Source organism: Aulonocara stuartgranti (genome assembly GCF_965226115.1).
Source record: "Aulonocara stuartgranti genome assembly, chromosome: 6".
Classification (NCBI taxonomy): Eukaryota; Metazoa; Chordata; class Actinopteri; order Cichliformes; family Cichlidae; genus Aulonocara; species Aulonocara stuartgranti.
In genome coordinates, this window is record NC_138944.1 from 17,632,622 (window position 1) to 17,651,988 (window position 19,367).

General features: G+C 41.1%; 1 protein-coding gene across 1 annotated transcript; it reads right to left on the reverse strand.

Annotated features, from left to right (window-relative positions):
* Positions 1 to 1,721: 1,721 nt before the first annotated feature.
* On the reverse strand, positions 1,722 to 6,831 carry LOC309708992 (transcription factor SOX-10-like). Its single transcript, XM_082537410.1, has 4 exons — positions 6,682 to 6,831; positions 5,658 to 6,316; positions 5,004 to 5,275; positions 1,722 to 4,764 (listed from the first exon to the last, which is right to left on the reverse strand). Exons 2-4 carry the CDS (start codon positions 6,092 to 6,094, stop codon positions 3,977 to 3,979), a joined length of 1,497 nt encoding a protein of 498 aa, XP_082393536.1. The 5' UTR covers positions 6,095 to 6,316; positions 6,682 to 6,831; the 3' UTR covers positions 1,722 to 3,976.
* Positions 6,832 to 19,367: the final 12,536 nt, after the last annotated feature.

Here is a 19,367-nt window from a genome sequence, read left to right on the forward strand (position 1 = left end):
TTCTGCAGGGGATGAGGATGTGCTCTTCTGTTTCTGTAATAGCCATGAAATATGATCCGTTTAAGCTGCTGTGACCAGTTCTTATCTGCTCTTTATATTATTTTCAGTCTTGTGTCTTGCTTCTTGCCTCCTCTACTTTATTTTCTGTCTCATGCAAATGTCTCTTATTGAGCTTTCCCAGCTCTTTAGCCATTTTTAAAAGTATTGACCAAACTATGATATTCCTCTTTGATTTGACTGAAAAGTTGGCATCAGCTAATGAGCAATTCATAATGGGACCATGATGATTTCTTTTTGCTGTTTTAGTTGTTAAGTATTCTGACACTCAGTCATTATTCAAGGTGACAAACTACCTCACATTTTGATTTGCAAATGTCAGCATACACGAATCTCACAAATGTGGTTAAAAAATAAATGTTTTGGTCTGTGCCTGGACCGATACTGTAACTCAAACATGATTATGAGACAAAACAGCAGCTGAAATCATATTTCACATGTTTAAAAGAGCTTAAAATTTAAAAGCTTATTTAAGTGAATAAATTTAGCTGAATTGTTTGTGTGGATGTATACAGCAGCTCTGCCTCTCAGCATTACAAATATAGCTGTGATTTGTTCACCCTGTTACATATGAGAATATTCCTTTCTATTATTTTCTCTTCCCAATGTTCTTCTGAATCCCGTCTGACAGCTGGAAACACTAACTGCTGCTTCTGTTGCCTGTTTCTGCACTGAGGTCTTCTTCTTCTTCCTCCCCTCTTTTTATGGCATCAGCAAACTGTATCGAAACTGTAACCGCCACTGTTTGTTGAGGAGTGATACTGCACCAGCTTCTTCTCTTTAATCAGCATTTGGGCTGCTGTCTGACCCAAAAATGTTATAACTGACAAGCTGGAGTCTTGTGAAAAACTATGTACACTCCATAGTTTTTGTATAACAACCTTTATCAGCAGTAACTATCTGTTTTTTTTCTGCAGTAAGTATCTGTTTTTTGTGTCAGTCGCTCACATTTGTGAAGGAATCTCTGCCTACTTTTCTTTGAGGTTGGCATGCATGCCGCAGCATTCAATCAGGTTTTGACTAGGACCCTGCAACACTTTGAGTCTTTTCTTTAGCTTTATCTCTTGGGCAGATTGTGCCAAATTTAATTCTAGAATACTTTCACTCAGTGACTGCAAGGTGCCAAGGACCCGTGTCGTGCATTAAAGTCAAACACCCCCATTTTGGTCTCAACTATCCAAAGGACATTTTTCCAGAAGTCTTGTGGTTTTTTTCAGACACAATTGTGCAAATGTAAGCAATGAATTCCCACTTATGACTCTTTGAGGAATTTGTAGCATGTGCATTTAGATAATCATGTGTGCTCCTGTCTAACACCAGTGTCTGTGCTGTGAGTTGCTGTAGCAACGTTACGATCACCCGAATAACATAATATGAATTACTTGAGCTTGGTTTGGCTGATTTCTAATTTAGCCTTGAAAATGGATGAAAGCAGATAAGTAATATAATAGTATTACATTATAATACTATTTGGGATTATTTGATTATGTATAAAAAACTAAATCTTTGAAATGAAAGTATTTCTAAGTATGGTCTTATGTGAGTTTATTTGGACTCTATATGAGTTTATGTAGCATAACACAATAAACTCACCAATATTTAACAAAGTATGAAATGCTTTATTGAATAAAATGATGTAAAGGTGCAGAAAAGCAAAAATGCAATGTTTTCATGTGAATATCTATATCTACTCATGAAACTTGCTCAGAATCTTTTTACATTCTTAAAAAAGGTTTGGGTTTTTTTTAGCGCACTCCTTCACATGCCCCCTTTTAAAAGCCATTCAAGGTTTGTTTTTCAGTTTTGTCATGGCCTGGAGGTAGGCAAAAAGCTGGAGCCATGGCTGCTTATCTGTTTTTTTCTCATCTTGCCCACAACATGATTTTAAGAGTGTTTATTCTCCGACTGGTTGGATTAATTTAAGATGCCACAATTTAAGATTAATCTAAGATGCCTTTGTGTAATGTAACAACTTCCCTTGGGCTTGGGCTGCTCTTTTCATTTAAAACTCCCACTTCCTTATTTTGGCGCATGTCTGCATCGCCCCCAATGCAGAGAGAGCAATGAACTTGACCTTTGAATTTTGCGTGCCATCTGAATGAGTTTAAACTGCAGCTGAGTGTGGAGGCAGGGAGGGAGCCTCAGGTGGAGAGGAGAGGGTAGAGTGAAAGGAAGGCCATGTACAAAAGTCCGAGTGTACGCTGGTTACTGAGCTGAAATTGGCCTTGCCTCTGACTCTTTACACCCACCCCTTCTCTCTTTCTGTCCCTTGCTTTCGTTGAATGGCTCTCTTTGTCTTTCTCAGTAACACGCAGTCCCCAGCCGATTAAATGTGGGGGAATTAGTAGTCAATTTTAGCCTACCACACACACAAACACACTAAACAGCTTATGGTGGTGGGGCTCTGGTTGTGTTGTTATTACAGTTCACACGTCAGCTGCGTGTTTTTAATTAATTTCTAGTTTTTTTCACCCTTCACTTGCTAACTGCTTCATATGTTATTCCTGAACACCTACCACTGCATTAAATCACTCTCACACAGGACTTTCTTTTTTATAAATAAATTGATTTAATAGATGACAACAATAATATTTCAACATTGCTTTTCTGGTAAGGAAGCAAAATACTCAAGTGAATGTATAGCAAACACTTTACAAAACTATCCAGAATTATACAAAATGGAAGAAACAAAGGTGTGACACGATGCATTATTACTTACATAAAAATATCAACTATGTGAGAAAAGGGTCAGTATAAAATGATAAAGTATGTGTCACGTAATAAAGATGAAGCTGTGGTAATGACCATTATTCACATTGGTAAAAGGGGGGAGAGGGCGCAACATAGGAAGAAAGTGTAAAAACAAAAGCGTGGCTTTGGCCCACATGTGGAGCAGAACGGCCGTACATGTGATTCTAATCCTTAAGCAGGACCCAAGCTGGCCAATTATCTTGAGAGATTTGGTTGAGACTTTGCACTTATAGATTTGAACTCTGTTAAAGGTGGATCAGGAATCTTTTAGGCACTTAGCAATCAAAAAGAAAAGTGGAAATTTGCTTTAGTCACCCATGTATCCAGTCATATTTCTCCTTTGCTGTTGGCACAAAACAAACAGAGCTGAGGTAAGTGTCCGAGACTGAGCAACAAGTCGAAATGCATCTTTTAGAGCTCTCTTTCCCTCTCTTTTTCCTATTTTTCCCCTTAAATGCTTCATTGATCACTTCAGCAAAGTTAATATGAAGGCAGGACAGTGATACAGTGAGACTGCGCTATCTACAGAGAAAGAAAAGTTGCAGCTATCCTTTTCCGGCCATGAAAAAACAACCCCAGGGATCATTGAAAGATGTCTTTTTTTTTTACCCCCCAAAAGCAGTGGTGCAGATGTTGATGTGTAATATCAAATCAAACACAATAAAGTTACACCCTAGGATATCCACAATGACAATAAACTTACTACTCATATAAAATAACACAAAGACATCACAAACAACCTTTAGTTTGGTTAATAAATTCTGATTATGTCAGTCTAAACCCAGCACTTCTGGGTCAAATCGGAGTCACTCATCAATCCATTTGTCCACTTTCAACGTCTCGTTCACTTGTCTATCTTTACACCCTTTCCTGTATGTCCCAACATACGAAATTTTTGATGGCACATGTTTGTTAAGTTTTCTTCTGCTTTTGATTGGCGGGTGACCCAGGAATCACACTCTATACTGTGTGGGTATTTTTTTTTTAACTGTTTAAGGCCCCATGGATGCACATTGCATTAAACTGACTAAAAAAGTAAAAACTTCTAATATAACATCGATATGGCACGGGCATACACACACACACGCGCGCTCACACTCACATTATTTGCACACACACAGATCCACTCACACACTTCCCATATTTCCTTCTGCTCAGCTGGTCTCCCTCAAGGTCTTGTGAGTGTGGTGTAAACAGGCTGCTCCCAGTGAGTGGGGCTGTGAGAGGGTGCCACGCTGGAGGGGTCTCCTATGGTAGTGTACAGAGGCCTCTGTGTAGGGCCCATGTAGGAGAAGGCTGAGTACAGCCCAGGGGCTTGGCTGGAGTGGGCATAGTATGCCCCGGGGGCCTGGTGGTCTCCGTACTCAAACTGAGCTCTGGAGGCCAACGATGGAAATGCAGAGCCATAGTGAGGCAGGCTGAGTGGGGTGTAGGTGACATGGGTGCCTGAGGAGGGAGAGGATGAGGCTTCGGCGTAGTGTGTACCAGAGACAGATTCACTTTTGATCTGAGCCTTGGATGGGTCGGAGGAAGACGGGGAGGCCTGAGGCTGTTGTTGCTGTTTGGACAGCCAGGCGGAGTGCCCGCTTGCAGCAGCCAGGGCGTAGGCGTAAGATGAGGCCGAGGATCCAGCTGCAGGAGCCCCAGTCGCGCTCTGAGGGTGACCATTTGGAGGGAGGTACTGGTCAAACTCGTTCACGTCAAATGGCTCGATGTTGGACATCACCTCATGGCTGATCTCGCCGATGTCCATGGTGCCAAAATCGATGTGGGGTTTAGCACTTGAAGATGAGGGACCACCGGAAGACCCTTCAGCTCCAACCCCAAGGGCTCCCCTGGGCCCCCCTGATCCTCCAGGCGCTCCTGCTCCCCCCTCCCTCTTGGCATCTGACAGTTTCCCAGACTGGAGCTCTGTCTTTGGGGTGGTAGGTGGAGTTGGCGGGCTGTGACCCTGACCTAAAAGAGAAAGAAGGAGCAACATGATAAGGTGAACTTTGACATCAGATACAAAAAGGCTTTTGTTTGTTTTGTTTGTTTTGTTTGTTTTACCTAACTTAAGTTATATTTTGAAATTACAGCATAAATTAATAAGTTTCGAGATTTTTGATTTAAGTTTTGAAATTTTGGATCAGGTCTCTCGCAACGTGAAAATAATAATATCATTAAGACATCCATAGAAACGGGAAGACACCTACCAGCAGGATGGTGGTGATGATGGTGGTGGTGGTGCAGGTCACCCAGTGGAGACCCAGCCCCGCCATTGTGCTCAAGATGCACAGTCTTGTAGTGTGACTGGGAGTGGCTGGCCTCCCCTTCCCCCTGGCTATCTGACTCATTAGAAGGCATCAGTTTGCCATTTTTGCGTCTCCGGGGCTGGTACTTGTACTCCGGGTAGTCCTTCTTGTGCTGTTTTCTCAGCCTCTCTGCCTCCTCGATGAATGGCCTCTTGTCGGTCTCATTCAGTAGCCTAGGGGGCAGAAAAACAAGGACTAGTCTTATATTGCTTCCAAGTTCATTTTGAAAATATTTTTATTAAAATATGTCTGAAGATCATAAATATCTCCTGCTTTCCGAATCATGCGTAATGCATAAATATCTTTTTTTCTTTACTTCTTTGGGTTAAAATCTGTTTGTTTACTTTTAAAATTCTCTCTGTAAAGGAGAACAACAGAAAAACACCAAGTTTTTATTTCTATCTGATTTAATACCAAACAACCACAAACTGAAGCGCAAACATTTTACGCTTAAATTCAGCACCGGTACATCCTTTACGCACAAGAAATGTGCCGCTTGTATGGCCACACTGTTCCTTTTTTTTTTTTTTTTTTTTTTTTTTTTTAAATACAAACCTCCACAGTTTGCCCAGTGTCTTGCTGAGCTCTGCGTTGTGCAGGTGGGGGTACTGGTCCGCAAGTTTCCTCCTCGCCGCTTGCGCCCACACCATGAAGGCGTTCATTGGCCTTTTGACGTGGGGTTTAGCTTTGTTTCCGTTGTTTACGCGCACCGGCATTGGCACAAGTGTCCAGTCATACCCGTCCAGCACCTGACTGACCGCCTCCCTTATGCCGATCGGGAAACGATCGTCCTCTTCCTCTTCCTTGGCTCTGGGTCTGCCTCCATCATCACTGCTGCCGTCCACACAGAGCGCGGTCAGCTGCTGCTGCCCCGTCAGAGGTGAGTCCTGGCCGGGCGTGGCTCCAGGTTGAGTCGGTGACAGTGAGTGACCATCGTCTGACCCTGCGGGACTCAGCTCCGCCTCGGACAGGCTGTGCTCCTCGCCGGACATTTTTCCTTTTCAATTTCGTTAAATTATAGGACAATCCTCAAATGAAAACTTTGCCACAGAACTAACTTCTCGGAGTAATTAAATGGGTTCAAGTAAATGTCCGTGGTGTCAAGGATCCCAGTTATTGTTGACTCTTCTAAGGCAAAGACATACTGCTGCGTAAAAGTCTCCAAATGCTTTCCACCTTCAGCTGGAAATCCTTTACAGCAACAGTGGCTAAATCTAAAAACCACACAGACACAAATTTGTTACAATTATCATTTTAATTTTGGTCCGAAACAAAAGAACCGTGATTTATTTAAAGATAAACACGTTAAGTTACTTAACGGGACTAAATGTGATAAGAAAGCGATTGAAACTGAATTTCTTTTCGATAATGTCACATTCCGGAAAATAAAATTCCGCCGGTAAAATATACACATATTGTTATTATCATTATTATTATTATTATTATCATAATTATTATTAATCCAACTTAGTCCATACAACGTTTAATAAAACATAATAATTACGCGTTTGGCAAAAATATTAATATCAAACATTCACTTTTATGTATAAACTCTCATTTTTTAAATTACATAACTTACCAATTTAGATGTCCAGTGGTTCAGCATGGAAGTGTGTGTGGCTGACTGTAGAGCCGATGAATGGCTGCTCTGTGTGGCAACACCGGAGCTTAAAGAGCGCCTTGTGAGAGGGACAGGGAGAAAAAAAAGTGATTGAAAGTGGAAAACATTCCCAGAGAGGCAGCATTCCAGCACAACCAGCCCCGCCCTCCCAATAAGACTCTGCTCTGATTGGTCCTCTAATTATCCCGCTGCTCTCCGATTGGGCGGAAGCCACGTAGCGTTAATGGCCGTCTGTCCATCACTGCAAGGTTTCCAACGGAGAAGAGGTGAGATTTTTACCTTGGAGAGGCTTAAATGACTGTACAGTGCGCCCATTTACAGGCAGGAGAAGGCCAGCTTTGTTGGACGTGTTGACATGTTATATCAAACAAATAAACAATCATGAAGAGAGTTATTGCCCCGTGCGGTTCCTGAAGAAAAAGCACCAAATGAATTGTAAAGTTCAGTTCAGACTGAACGAAACTCTGCTTACAAAAAATTATCTTACAAATTTGAGAGATTTGGGTAAACAGAAGTTCGGGAAGAAAATCCACAGAAAAGAAAAAAAACGCACGAACGCCAGTTTAGGCAGGATGTGTTGAACGGGTTTATGGATCATGAAATCATAAACGTTATGCTAAATAATCATTTTGAATCTATATTTGACCTCATAATGATCACACAAAGCGTCATTACCTTTTTTAAGGTATCTCCTTATTCCTCGTAGTATTATCTGCAATTCATAAAACAGTCACGAAATTTATTCTATTGATTTGTATTCGTGGATGCGACTTTAAAGAGGGGAGGGGGGAACCCAAGAGTCTGAAAGGAGGGACGTCTTGAAATGATTTGAAGTTAGCTGATATGTCAGATATTACACCTTTACTTGAAATAACCTTTGACTTTTGAGAGTTATACTTCATAATTGAAATGTTAGACGAGAAATCTATCTTTAAGAGTTATTTACGCTTCTATCTGCGTGAAAATTGGAGGAACAGACAAAAAGCGTGTAAAGACACCTGGATTTAAAATGATAATAATAATAACAGATAATCTCAATAAATAGTGACATCTCTTAAAACAAACTAGGTGCCATAGTTATTGTTATGATTTTAATCTAATGTTGCATTCTTCGTGTCTCCTTAACCTCCTCTTCCCGTGTCCCGCTCTGCGTTTGTTCGCGTGTTAGGATCTATTTGTAGGCTGCAGGATTGAAGGCCGCGATTTTAATGCATGATGGGAAAGATAGAGAATTGACTTAAGCAGCATTTGATGCGCAAACGGACACACACACACACACACACACACACACAAATGAATGCAACAATGACCCCTGTGTATCCTTTTGCCTCTCATGTTGAGCCCGACTCTCAGTTTTCTCCCTCTCTCTCTTCTCTCTTTGCTCTCTTTGTCTCCATCTCAGGTGAATTGTAGCCATGTGATCAAACGCCCAAGCCTCTATCCATTAACCCTCGTAAATGAAAAAAAGGGGAACAAAAAGCAGTTTTGTGCTGCAAACATGGAGAAAAAAATGATAACAGAGAGCGATGTGTGCGTCTTTCTCCCCTTATGTCCTAGCATTGACACTAGTCGCGCACACATAGAAAATACTCCGCAGCAGACGGGGACACATGGATCTCTCTGTTTCTCTCCCGCTCCGACACTTTGCTATCTTCAAACACACACTGCGGCACCTGGACATCGGCCTCGGAGGTGCTAATGGTAGGAAGTTGATGTTTGGAGGATGACGAGTTGGTAGTCGTAGTGGTGCTGGTGGTGTTGGTGATGGTGGGGGACACCTACCTACATGCTGCACCCCATCGACCAGCCCTCAGCGCTCGGACTTGCGGTGAGGCCTCCGAGTTTTGTGTTGTTGTTGTTTTGTTGTTGGTCTGCAGTAGAAAGAAAACGTGACCCGATAGTTGCTGTTTAGTTTTGTTTGTTTGTTTTCAAAAAAGAAAGTGATCAAAATTTTGTTTGCAATTTTCACATCAGCCCTGTGCAGAAGAGAGGGATGGGGGAAGTTGTGGTTTTACGGAGAGTGTTTAGTTAGTGCAGCTGGATGTGCACGACCCCCCAGGGAGCATGTCTGAAAGAGCCGTGAGGTTCCTGTGTCGCCAATTTATCAGAACGCCATTAAAATAAAAAGCAGGCAGTCGAAACCACATCCAGGTAATAATCAAAGCTTCTGCTGCTCGTTGAGGTGTATCTGATCATCTCAGCGCAAGGCTCGTCTCATGAAGTCCTTATAATCAGCGTAAGTTATTGCTACTAACATTAAGTTTCTGGAATCTGTGACGTTTTTATGTTTTATGTACTCCGTGAGTTTATCGCGTAATTATCGCGTTTTATGTTAAACGATGCAGAAAATATAACGAGATTCTTACAGCCGATTTGAACAAAATTTCCTCTTAAGATTAAAAATAAATAAATAAAATAAATAACTTTCTTCCTCTGGTTTTATCAGGCATGACAAAAAAAATCTGACCAAATTATTTTCATCATTCATGACTACATGTGCGACAAAAGTAAATGCATGATTCATTTTTATCGAAGAACATAACCGAACCAAATGTTCCTTTGTTTTTTGCCACACTGAAACAAATTAAAAAAAATCAAACTTCAATTAGTGATAGTAAATTATTATTTTATTTTATTTTTTAAGCGACTATACAGGCAATAGGTAAATATTTGACTAATAATTCAACTAAAACAAATATCTGTCAGGCTGCTTAATTAAATCAAGTGTCAAATGTTTAACGAAGCCCTGTGTTTCGGTCTGAAAACTCATCACAATTTTACAAATGAATGGGCTTTTAAAAATAAATAAATAAATAAATAAATATGTGCATGAAACGGACTGTATTTTAGTTTTGGCGCTGTGTACAAATTTGTTCATCGGTTCTAAATTCAAAAGCGTTAACAGGCCCCAGAGAGCAGCTGAAACCCACTCCCACGCCCATTTGGATTAAACTTTGTGGATGTTCACTTGGATAAAGTCTTTCTTTTTTTAAAAGTCTTTTGATATGTAGCGGAAGAAAAATAGACCGATAATTTATTTAGATAAACTCAATGATTTTGAAAACAATTACTCATCGCATGGATTCTATTTGTATCTTAGATGTGATTGAATTCAGTTAAAACGAAGTCGAGCTCCTTTAATTTATTGGGGGCAGTCTGCAGTGCCAGCTGTGATTCACTGTCATATAAAGGGACAGTATTTTATAGCATTTACGACTTTCACTTTTCTTCCTCTTCCTCTTCTTCCTTATACTGAAGCTTATATGCTTCACTTAAGCGTTTCCCTACGTGCAACCATGATATTTGGATGTGCGTTAAAAGTCCCCTTTTAAAAAATAATCAAAAACTTAAAAGATTCTTAAAAAGCAAAGGTTTAAAAGTCACGTGGGGCTTTGTAAACATCTAATGTCAAGACCTCGCCTATTACACCTGCTGCTAAAACCAAAGATCACCTTCATCTCTTTAGAGCTGACTCGTTTTTGCACAGATAAAAAAACAAACAAAAAGACAAACAAACAAACAAAACAAAACAAATGAGAAAGAGACAAATTTTATCTGAAATCTAAACCCCTCATGCACTTTCTGGCATTTTATATGTCCTGTGTGAAACTCTCATGAGCCCCAGGGCAGCTGTAACTATTTAGAAAATAGAGCTCACATGGTCGCATCAGTCCCTGCGCTAACCTGCCATGTGACTGCAGTAATGGGCCTCTCCATGGCTGCACAGACCACTGTGTCACAAGAGCTTGTTTCCTGTGGCTCCTCGGGGAGAGGATGGCAGGACGAGGTCCCATGATCAGCAGGGAGGTCAAAGATCCTGATCAACAGGCGGGTCAAAGAGCCATTCTTCAGGTGCACACTGAGCATTTTCATGTATGAACAACATGAAGCTGCTTCAGATGAGTTTATTTCTGAAGAACCTTTTCTTTTGGGTGTTTCGTTTGTTTGTTTGTTTTTTGTGAAGACAGTAACTTAGATGGTCAGGTGGTGGGAGGAAAAGGAAAGTAGGAAAAGAGAGAGCACCCTCCAGCTTTGGCCGTAATACTTGAACGGCTCCCAGGGGGAAATTCCTGAAATTTGATGATGGATAGAGAGAAAAAGCAAGAGAGAGGAAAACTGGCAGATGCAGATAATATGAGAGAGAGAGAGTGTGTGAGAAGGATGCAGATAAGGAAAGCATGCACAGCGGTCAAATATTCACATGCTGGGTCACATTCTGCATCAAACTGGTGCATAATTGATGGAAGGCATTCATTCTGATGTCAATAGGCACATTTGGCCTGAAATGAATGGCGTCATTTGTTCCGAATGATGGCAAATGTAGAAAAAAGAAGAAAAGAATCTGAAATTATATTTGAGAAGTGGCACATTTAAGCCGTAGTTTCATATTTCACCACAAAATATTCCTATGAGATTGAAGCAGTCTCATATGTTTGGTTCCTCTGTGTTTTCTTACTTAGTACAAAATGTGATTCATAAACACTCTTAGTTCCTCTGAGAGTCTTTACCAAAACACAAAAGAACAGTCGAGGTCAGTGCATTAGCTTGGGGATTTCCAGCTCTTAAAGTAGACTATCAATAAAACTGAACATCATGTGACTCCACTGTCAGTAGGTCTGAGACCTGTACACTGAAGCGTTGCATGTTTTCTCTCTCAGAGGTTTTCTGAGTCAACAACATACAGTGGTAACTGACTTTGTGACTGGATGTCAGACGATTGACTTACATGTTGACCGAAAATGTGGGGGAAACAGGGGTCATATTGAGACTTTGAGCAGGTCATGATCATAGGGTCGTTAAGCTTGTTTTAAGGGGCTCTGTGAAGCCGGTTAGATTTGGACTTTCTTCTGTGGGGTGGCTCTAAATCTTACTTTTACAGACTCCGTGTCTGCAGGTGTTTTCTGCATCCATCTCTCGACTGATTTCTCAGGAGATGATAATGCAGCGACACGCCATCCGTAGGGATGAATAAAATAGATTCTGTTATCTGACCTCTGTCAGTCCTTCTTCACCCATTTTCACCCAGTGAATTAGTGCAGCTGCACCACACTTAAATGGGTCCCCCTCTTTTTTCTCTGGGAGTGTATGTGACCGGGCATGAATCCTCTCTTTGTGCTCAGTCTGCAGAGTTTCCCCCCCTCTATAGTTTCTTGCCTTCTTCATCTTTTTTATTTGGGGAAAGAGGGGCTTCGGTTGCGATGGCGGCAGCACTGGTGAGGTGGTGGCAGCGGTAGGGATGGCGGTGGCGGCAGCAGGGACGAGGAGGGGAGGACGGGGGGGAGCGAGTAACTTGTTGGACCACATTCCTGTGCAGCTGTGGAAGCTGGTGCAGGGTGGGGGCTGGAGGGCAGAGCAGGATCATCATTGCATTGCAGGGCATCATGAATGGTCTATTGTTTGGTGGTTTGCTGTGTCCGCATCTCTTTGCACAACTTCAGCCTGATTGAGAGCAATGGGGGGAAACTAAATGAACAACAGGGCGACCAAGGAAGAAATCTACAAATTATTTGGTGACTTATATGAGATGAGGCTTGAGAAAAACACATTTGTGACTCAGACGCAGGAGGTTGCCGAAACTCACAGCGTAATGATGATGGTGATGATGAAGATGGGGATGATGGTTATGCAGACAATGGCGGCATTCATGGTGCAAATTTATGACGGGTTTGCCCCTCAGTCATACGTGCCGGCACAGTGTTCAGTCATGCATTTATGTGCAGTGTTATCTATACTCAAGATTCTTCCCTGCAGTCCTGCAAGGACCAAATCTGAGGTTGCCATCAATGTTTTCTTACTTAATATGAGAATCGCCCTTATATCATTTTTTTTACTGTCACATTCAATTAATCGCCCTGCACTTGTCGACCATATGAACACGAAACTCTGTTTGCCGTACATACATGTTTTATTCTTACACGTTATGTCTGCTTCTCATTGTTTCTTTGGAGTTCTATTAAAATTAGTATGATGTCGAGATAAGGCTTAAGTTGAGCAAAAGTAAAGAAGATTAGGATCAAATGGACCCAGGCGAACTCAAAACTCAGGTATCTTTTAATCTCAGAGGTTTTCATCAGTCAGCGTCTCTAAGGACAAGCGAGAACTTTTAGCTGCACACTACAGCACTTTGTTTTGGGCCGTGATTCTGTTTACAACAATGTGTGAAAGCACAAGGAAAGAAATCACAAGGGCACATCATTTTAAAAACCTTTAAAAGAAAACCTTTATACACTCAAGCCTATTTAACCTGGTAAATAAAGGTTAAATAGCATTTATGACCAATAAAGTGTCATATGTGTTGAAGAAGAACCAGTGCTATTGAAGCCAAATCAGTGCATATTAAAGAAAAAAGGACATTAAATGTCAAATAGACAGTCTCCTTAAGAAAATACAAAAAAACTTGGAAGACTAAAACAAATTTCCTTTTTTTTTTTTACATGAAAAAAAATCAAAGCAACTTTTTATCCCTTCCTGCTCTGGATTAGGGTGATTTCAGTGTTCACATACTCAGAATTGCATTCAATATGAAAAAGCTTGAGGTCCTCTTTGACTGAAAACAACGGGATAGACCTTTGTTTGTGTTTATCTATGAAATCCTCATGGGAGAGTCTTCCTATTGCTACACTGAAGACTCTTCGACTCTTCAGTTTCTATGCTTTGACCACCTGGAAGTAAAAAAAATTACACTAAAAATGAGTTTCTGTAACTCAGTTTGAATAAATGAAACCATTACGATTCTGTTTTACTTGAGATGCGTCTCATATTTTGATCTTGTTCTTTAATTCATTTCATTTATATATTGTGTCGTTGTTTAAAGTGTAAATTTTACTGTTTTTGTGGATTTTAAACGATCGTCATGGTTGGGACTGAGAGCTAGCCCTGATTTGTTTTAATTTAAACATTCAATGAATTAATCCAGACCTGCCTGTCTCTTCAAAATCACTCAAAAAAAAAAAAGACAAAAAAAGTGGAGCACAACAATCAGCCACTGTTAAACCAGAACACATTATTAAATGTACCTCATAATTTCTGATTTTTTTATTCCCCTTCCAGCTCCGACACTTTCTGCTCAAGTTTTGATGACTGTAAAAAAGAAGACAACTCGGATGTATGCTATCATTTGTGTGTTAATTGATCTTAAACCACAAATAAAGCAATAATTTTTATGAAAACAAGAACATCTGTGTTTTCATTAAAAAAAAAAACAAACATTTGAAATGCCATCAGGGACAATAACTCAAATATAGATTTTATGACAACTTGTATGAGAAAGAGAGAGAGGTAGAGAGAGAGACAGGGAAAAAAACAGGAGAGAAAGCGGCATCCACTTTCCAATCATGAGCTCCTCTCAGAACATTTAATTACTGTGTGTGAACGAAGGAGAAAGAAGGAAAATGCCTGAGGGTCGGAGCAAAAGATGACTACATGAAAGAGTCTGTTGTTGTCTGAGCAGAGGAAAGGAGATAAAAGGCAACAAGACAGAAAGATGGATGGGATATTTAGTTGCAGAGGGTGAGAAATATGGTGATTTTTTATTTATTCCTCACGTCTGTCATTTTTTACTTCTTTCTTCCACTCTTCTTTTAAAAGCTTGAATTTTTCCACAGTTTAACAATACCAGAGGACTCTGTGAACGTATGTCACAAAGACTGCAGATAGCAGAGAAATTTACACTGGTCAGAAACCTCTGAGCACACGAGTAGGATGTGTAAAAGCCTGGAAAACAGCCTGACGCACAGACAGCGGGGCAAGTGGGAGATGTACAGATATCAGAAAATCTGGGATTGCCTGCAAAAAAATGGACAAGATATTTAGATTAGGAAGTGAAGCAGCACTCATCTAGTTTGACATTTTGGAAAGCTCACTTATTCACTTTTCTTCCGGGAATTAAATTAGAAGAGACATACCTCTCTTATATATTTGTCCTTTCAGAATCAGAGTGCACAAAGGAGCCAGTTAGCTCAGAAAGAGTGTAGACAGGAGGAAACTGCCAGCCTAGCCCTGTCCAAAGTAGTTTAAAATTCACATGTAGTAGTTAAGAACAAATTGTGGGATAATCTCAGAGATTTCACAGTTTAGATTTGAAGTAAACCCATCATGTGGTGTTGCAACAGAAATGCAGGATACACATAGACAGACTGACAGACAGAAGATGCAGGAGACAGACAGAAGCATCCAGAAGATGTTTGCCCTGTGGTGCTTCCAGCCTGGTTCAGTCAGGCCTCCCCTGCTGGCCTGAGCTGCACACAATGCTCCTCTGTCCCCGCAGCGAGCTGCTTCACAGCTCAACAACGGACAACAGCTCATTATGGAATCAAAGATCCCCCCAGCCACGGCTCCCGGTGCCTGAATACTGTCCCCCGCTGAGGGCACACACTGTCACCAGCTCCGTCGCACAGCCTGAGGCCGCAAACAGCCAGTGAGGCCGGAGAGGGCATGCAGATATGCAGGGTGTCATGCACATGAAAGCACACGCACACACTCACACGCTTAACCTAGACGAAGAGGAACACACACCACCTTATTAGACAGGATCCTAGTCAGCCATTAGCAGCCTTAACAAAGGTCACGCAGGTCACCCAGCTGCTCTCCCTCACGGACACTGATGACAGGGGATGTGACGATACGGATAATTAACCGACATCAGAAAACAGGCTGATAGACAGACAGGGTGACAGCAGGGAGAGAGGAGGACTGCAAAGAGGGGAAATATCTCGTTAGAACGACAGGAGAGAGCATCGGTTTTCACCTGAAGGACTCTGAAAGCATAAGAAGGAAATAAAAAGAGCAGGAGGGGGGAAGTAGAGCACTAATTATTTATTGAGCTACTCGATGGCAAGAAGTCCCCATACAGCAAAAACAGGAAGAACAACAAAACCCTGTTTAATTAAGCTTTCACTGAGATGCCGTGACCTTGCTCTATGCTTTAAAGTCCATTACTACTTTTGTGTATTTAGCAGCTACCTAGATTCACACTTTTAACAGCATCTCCCGAAATAGAAAGACTGCGAGTCTGCTCCAAGGATGGTCAACTCAACAACAACTACTTCATTTTTTAAAGCTTGATTTGGATTCAGATTTGCAGATAGATAAATTATAATGTGTGAGGTCATGTGCGGAATTTGCAAGGTCAGATGTTAGCATATTTGCAACAAAAAGTTGCTCTTTATTAACAAATGGCCTGCATTTGTATAGCGCTTTTCTAGTCCATAGGACCCCAAAGCGCTTCACACTACATTCAGTCATTCACCCATTCACACACACTGGCGATAGCAAGCTACATTGTAGCCACAGCTGCCCTGGGGCGCACTGACAGAGGCGAGGCTGCCGGACACAGGCGCCACCGGGCCCTCTGACCACCACCAGTAGGCAAACATGGGGTTAGTATCTTGCCCAAGGATATTTGGCATGCAGCCAGGATGCAGCCTGGGATCGAACCACCGACCTTCTGATTAGTGGCTGACCTGCTCTGCCACCTGAGCTACAGCCACCCAACAACTGTTATCTACACTTTTATTTAGTAAACACTTCAAATCAAATCAAATCAAATCAAATTCAAATTTTATTTGTCACACACACACAACCATACACAGTATGACATGGGGGTGAAATGCTTGTAGCTGTACAATGCCCGACCATTAAATGACAGAAGAAAAGTTTTACAATATTTACAATTTACTACAAAAATTTACAAATTAACTTAGGAATTTACAGTAAAGAATGTGCAAATAGCAGAAGAGATTATAAAGATAAGGATTATAAATTATAGGAATTATAGGATTATAGGAAATGTGTGGTGGTGCGTGTGGTGACGTGTGTGAGAGTCCAGTCTTATAGTGACGTGTTTGGGAGAGTCCAGTCCTACACCTGGTTCAGGCCCCGAATAGCCTGGGGGAAGAAGCTCCTCCTCATTCTCTCTGTTTTGGCTTTAAGGGAGCGGAAGCGCTTCCCAGACCTCAACAGTGAGAAGAGTCCATTGTTGGGATGGGAGAGGTCCATCATAATCTTCCTAGCTTTGGACTTGCACCGCTTGGTGTAGATGGACAGCAGGTCAGGGAGCTCTGATTGAATGATGCGTTCTGCTTGCGTATTGTATAAAAGCACAGCTGTCACACTGAGGTCTTGTTGCAGCGTGTACAGGAAATATGATTAAAGCAACTTAAAAGTGATCTGGACTTGTGAGTTTTCCTTTAAGACAGGCTACACCTTACAACAGAAAGTGTGACCTTGGTCATGACCGAAACCCTGAGAGTATATGTGCCCACCTTCTCTGTTGTTAAATGGGATTATTTGGCCTGATTCAATGATAGGGAATCCTTTTTACTTTGGTGGCAGGTTGAACGTCTCTAGAAAATTTCTGTCTGTGCTTTCTTTTTTCTTTGTCCGTGAACTCCTCTTAGACCATGAGGAGTTGAGCATTATAATTATATATTTATAATTTATATCTACAAAAATTGGTTACAGGTTGCCTGGCAACCAACAAGAATGTGATAAAATGACCTATCTTTTTTTTAACCTTTTAGAACCTAAAGCAGCTTATTAGGAAACTGCTGTTGTTTTAATTTCATGACAATAACATCTCCTTTATATCCACAAAAACTGAAACGTACATGCCTGGCGACCACCTAGCAACAGGCTGAAATGACCCATTTTTAGCATATAAACAACAGCTACCATCCCCTCTTTTTTCTCAATGTGGTTAAGTACTGTTAAGTATAGCAGTTTGCCGACAGCACAAACAGGCGTGGGCACTTACTAGTGTTCATAAGACATAAGCGCTTCCAACAAGTAGTCTTCACTTTAAAATCTTAAAATCTTGCTGGAGAATTCTCAGATTTTAGCACCTTTTCCGATGAGAAAAAGCACATATTGGGTCTAATAAGTTTTAGTGGCAAGTTGGCTACCCATGACAGAAATCAGGGAAATCTAAACTGAAAATCCCAAGATGTTTCCCACATTTCTACCCAGCTGATCCTCTTCAGGGCCTTATGTCTTTCATATGACTCCTTGGAAATGTTGTGAACCTCAGATTTTAAGCCACTGTGCTAAATTATTCCTGTGAGTGATCACCCTTTAGAAAAACCACCTGTTTACTCCAAGGGTTTTAATCACATTTTAATAAACATCATGATAATAACAGTGTAGTAATATTACAGGTCTTTCCTCATGGTATCACTGTTCAATGTCGCAGTTCAGCCACACGATGGAGCCTGCAACCAAGGAAATTCCTACAGATTTACTTCAGTTTCTCTTGATGTTTTAAATGCTCTTTATATATTTTGCTTTGTTTTTCTACTTCTGTTTCTTTATGTCTTTATTCTTTATTTCAAAGTATCCTTTCATTCCAGTCTACGATTTGTCAGGCTGAAATCTGACCTTTTCTCTGTGACTCTGTGAAACAAAAACACAACCAGATTAAAAATATTGCATGTGGGCCACTGCAAAGTGCTCATCCTTGTCCAAATGTAGGTCTTGTAGGTGAGATTGATGGAGGGTTCGCCCTTCATATCACGACTGAATTAGCCTGCCTGTGAACCCAAGGGGCAAAGCTGCATCTAAGTCCCCATCAAGAGCACACGACGACGTTTTTGCAGAAGTGATGGTATTTGGTACTCACAGTGGTTGCTGTTCCTGAATCTGGTTGTTCCATTTTGCAATCTCATTTTAATCTTCTCATTTGGATTTTATTTCAAAATAAATCTTATTGTTACTTAACATATGTCCACAGGACTCCCCAAATCGTAATACTGCTTTTTGAGAATTGTTTTTGTTCATTTATTTTGTTAAAAAATAAATACAAACCACTCTGCAGCCTCTCCAGTCTGCGTGAACCAGTTTAACTATGTATTAGAAATTCTGTTTTCTCACTGGAAGAAGGCTATTAATTATCTGCTGCCTGTCATTAATAATGCATTGTGATGGTGACCAAATTTTAATCTTAGCAATTGGTTGATTAGTGCTGAAATTCACATTAAAGACTAATGCTGTTGATCTTATCATGTGAGAATATAACTTTGAGAAGTCATCTCTTTATCTAAGTCTATAACATATATATCTAAATTATTATCTCCCATGTCTAAACTAATTTGTAATGTTAAAACAAGTTTATGTAACGTTAGGCTGACATGTCTTAGCAAAAACTGTAAACAAGGTTCTGTTTTTTTCTGGCTAGTGACATCATGATATACCTGTAGGAGTTAGGTCTGTGGAATCACATGGTTTTTGATGGGTGCAACATGGAGTGGAGTATAATGAGAGCAACTTAATATATTTGTTGTATAATTTCTTTGTTTAAGTAAAAATTTTAGAAGAATGTATGGGACTCAGAAGATTTATTCCTTTGTGTCATACTGAAAGCAGAGCACAGGCCTGCTCAGTAGGCCTCAACTCTTCCACCTCCAGTGCCACCGCCTCACTACCGATCCCAATATCGATCGTGGCTCAAGAGTTGGGAGTTCGCCTTGTAATCGGAAGGTTGCCGGTTCGAGCCCCGGCTTGGACAGTCTCGGTTGTTGTGTCCTTGGGCAAGACACTTCACCTGTTGCCTACTGGTGGTGGTCAGAGGGCCCGGTAGCGCCAGTGTCCGGCAGCCTTGCCTCTGTCAGTGCGGCCCAGGGCGGCTGTGGCTACAATGGCTCCACATCACC

Coding starts and splice junctions, on each gene's coding strand:
- LOC309708992 (XM_082537410.1), bottom strand. CDS start 6,094: ATGTCCGGCGAGGAGCACAGCCTGTCCGAGGCGGAGCTGAGTCCCGCA. Junction 5,276..5,657: donor ACACTGGGCAAACTGTGGAG/GTTTGTATTTAA, acceptor TCTGCCCCCTAG/GCTACTGAATGAGACCGACA. Junction 4,765..5,003: donor TCATCACCACCATCCTGCTG/GTAGGTGTCTTC, acceptor TTTCTCTTTTAG/GTCAGGGTCACAGCCCGCCA.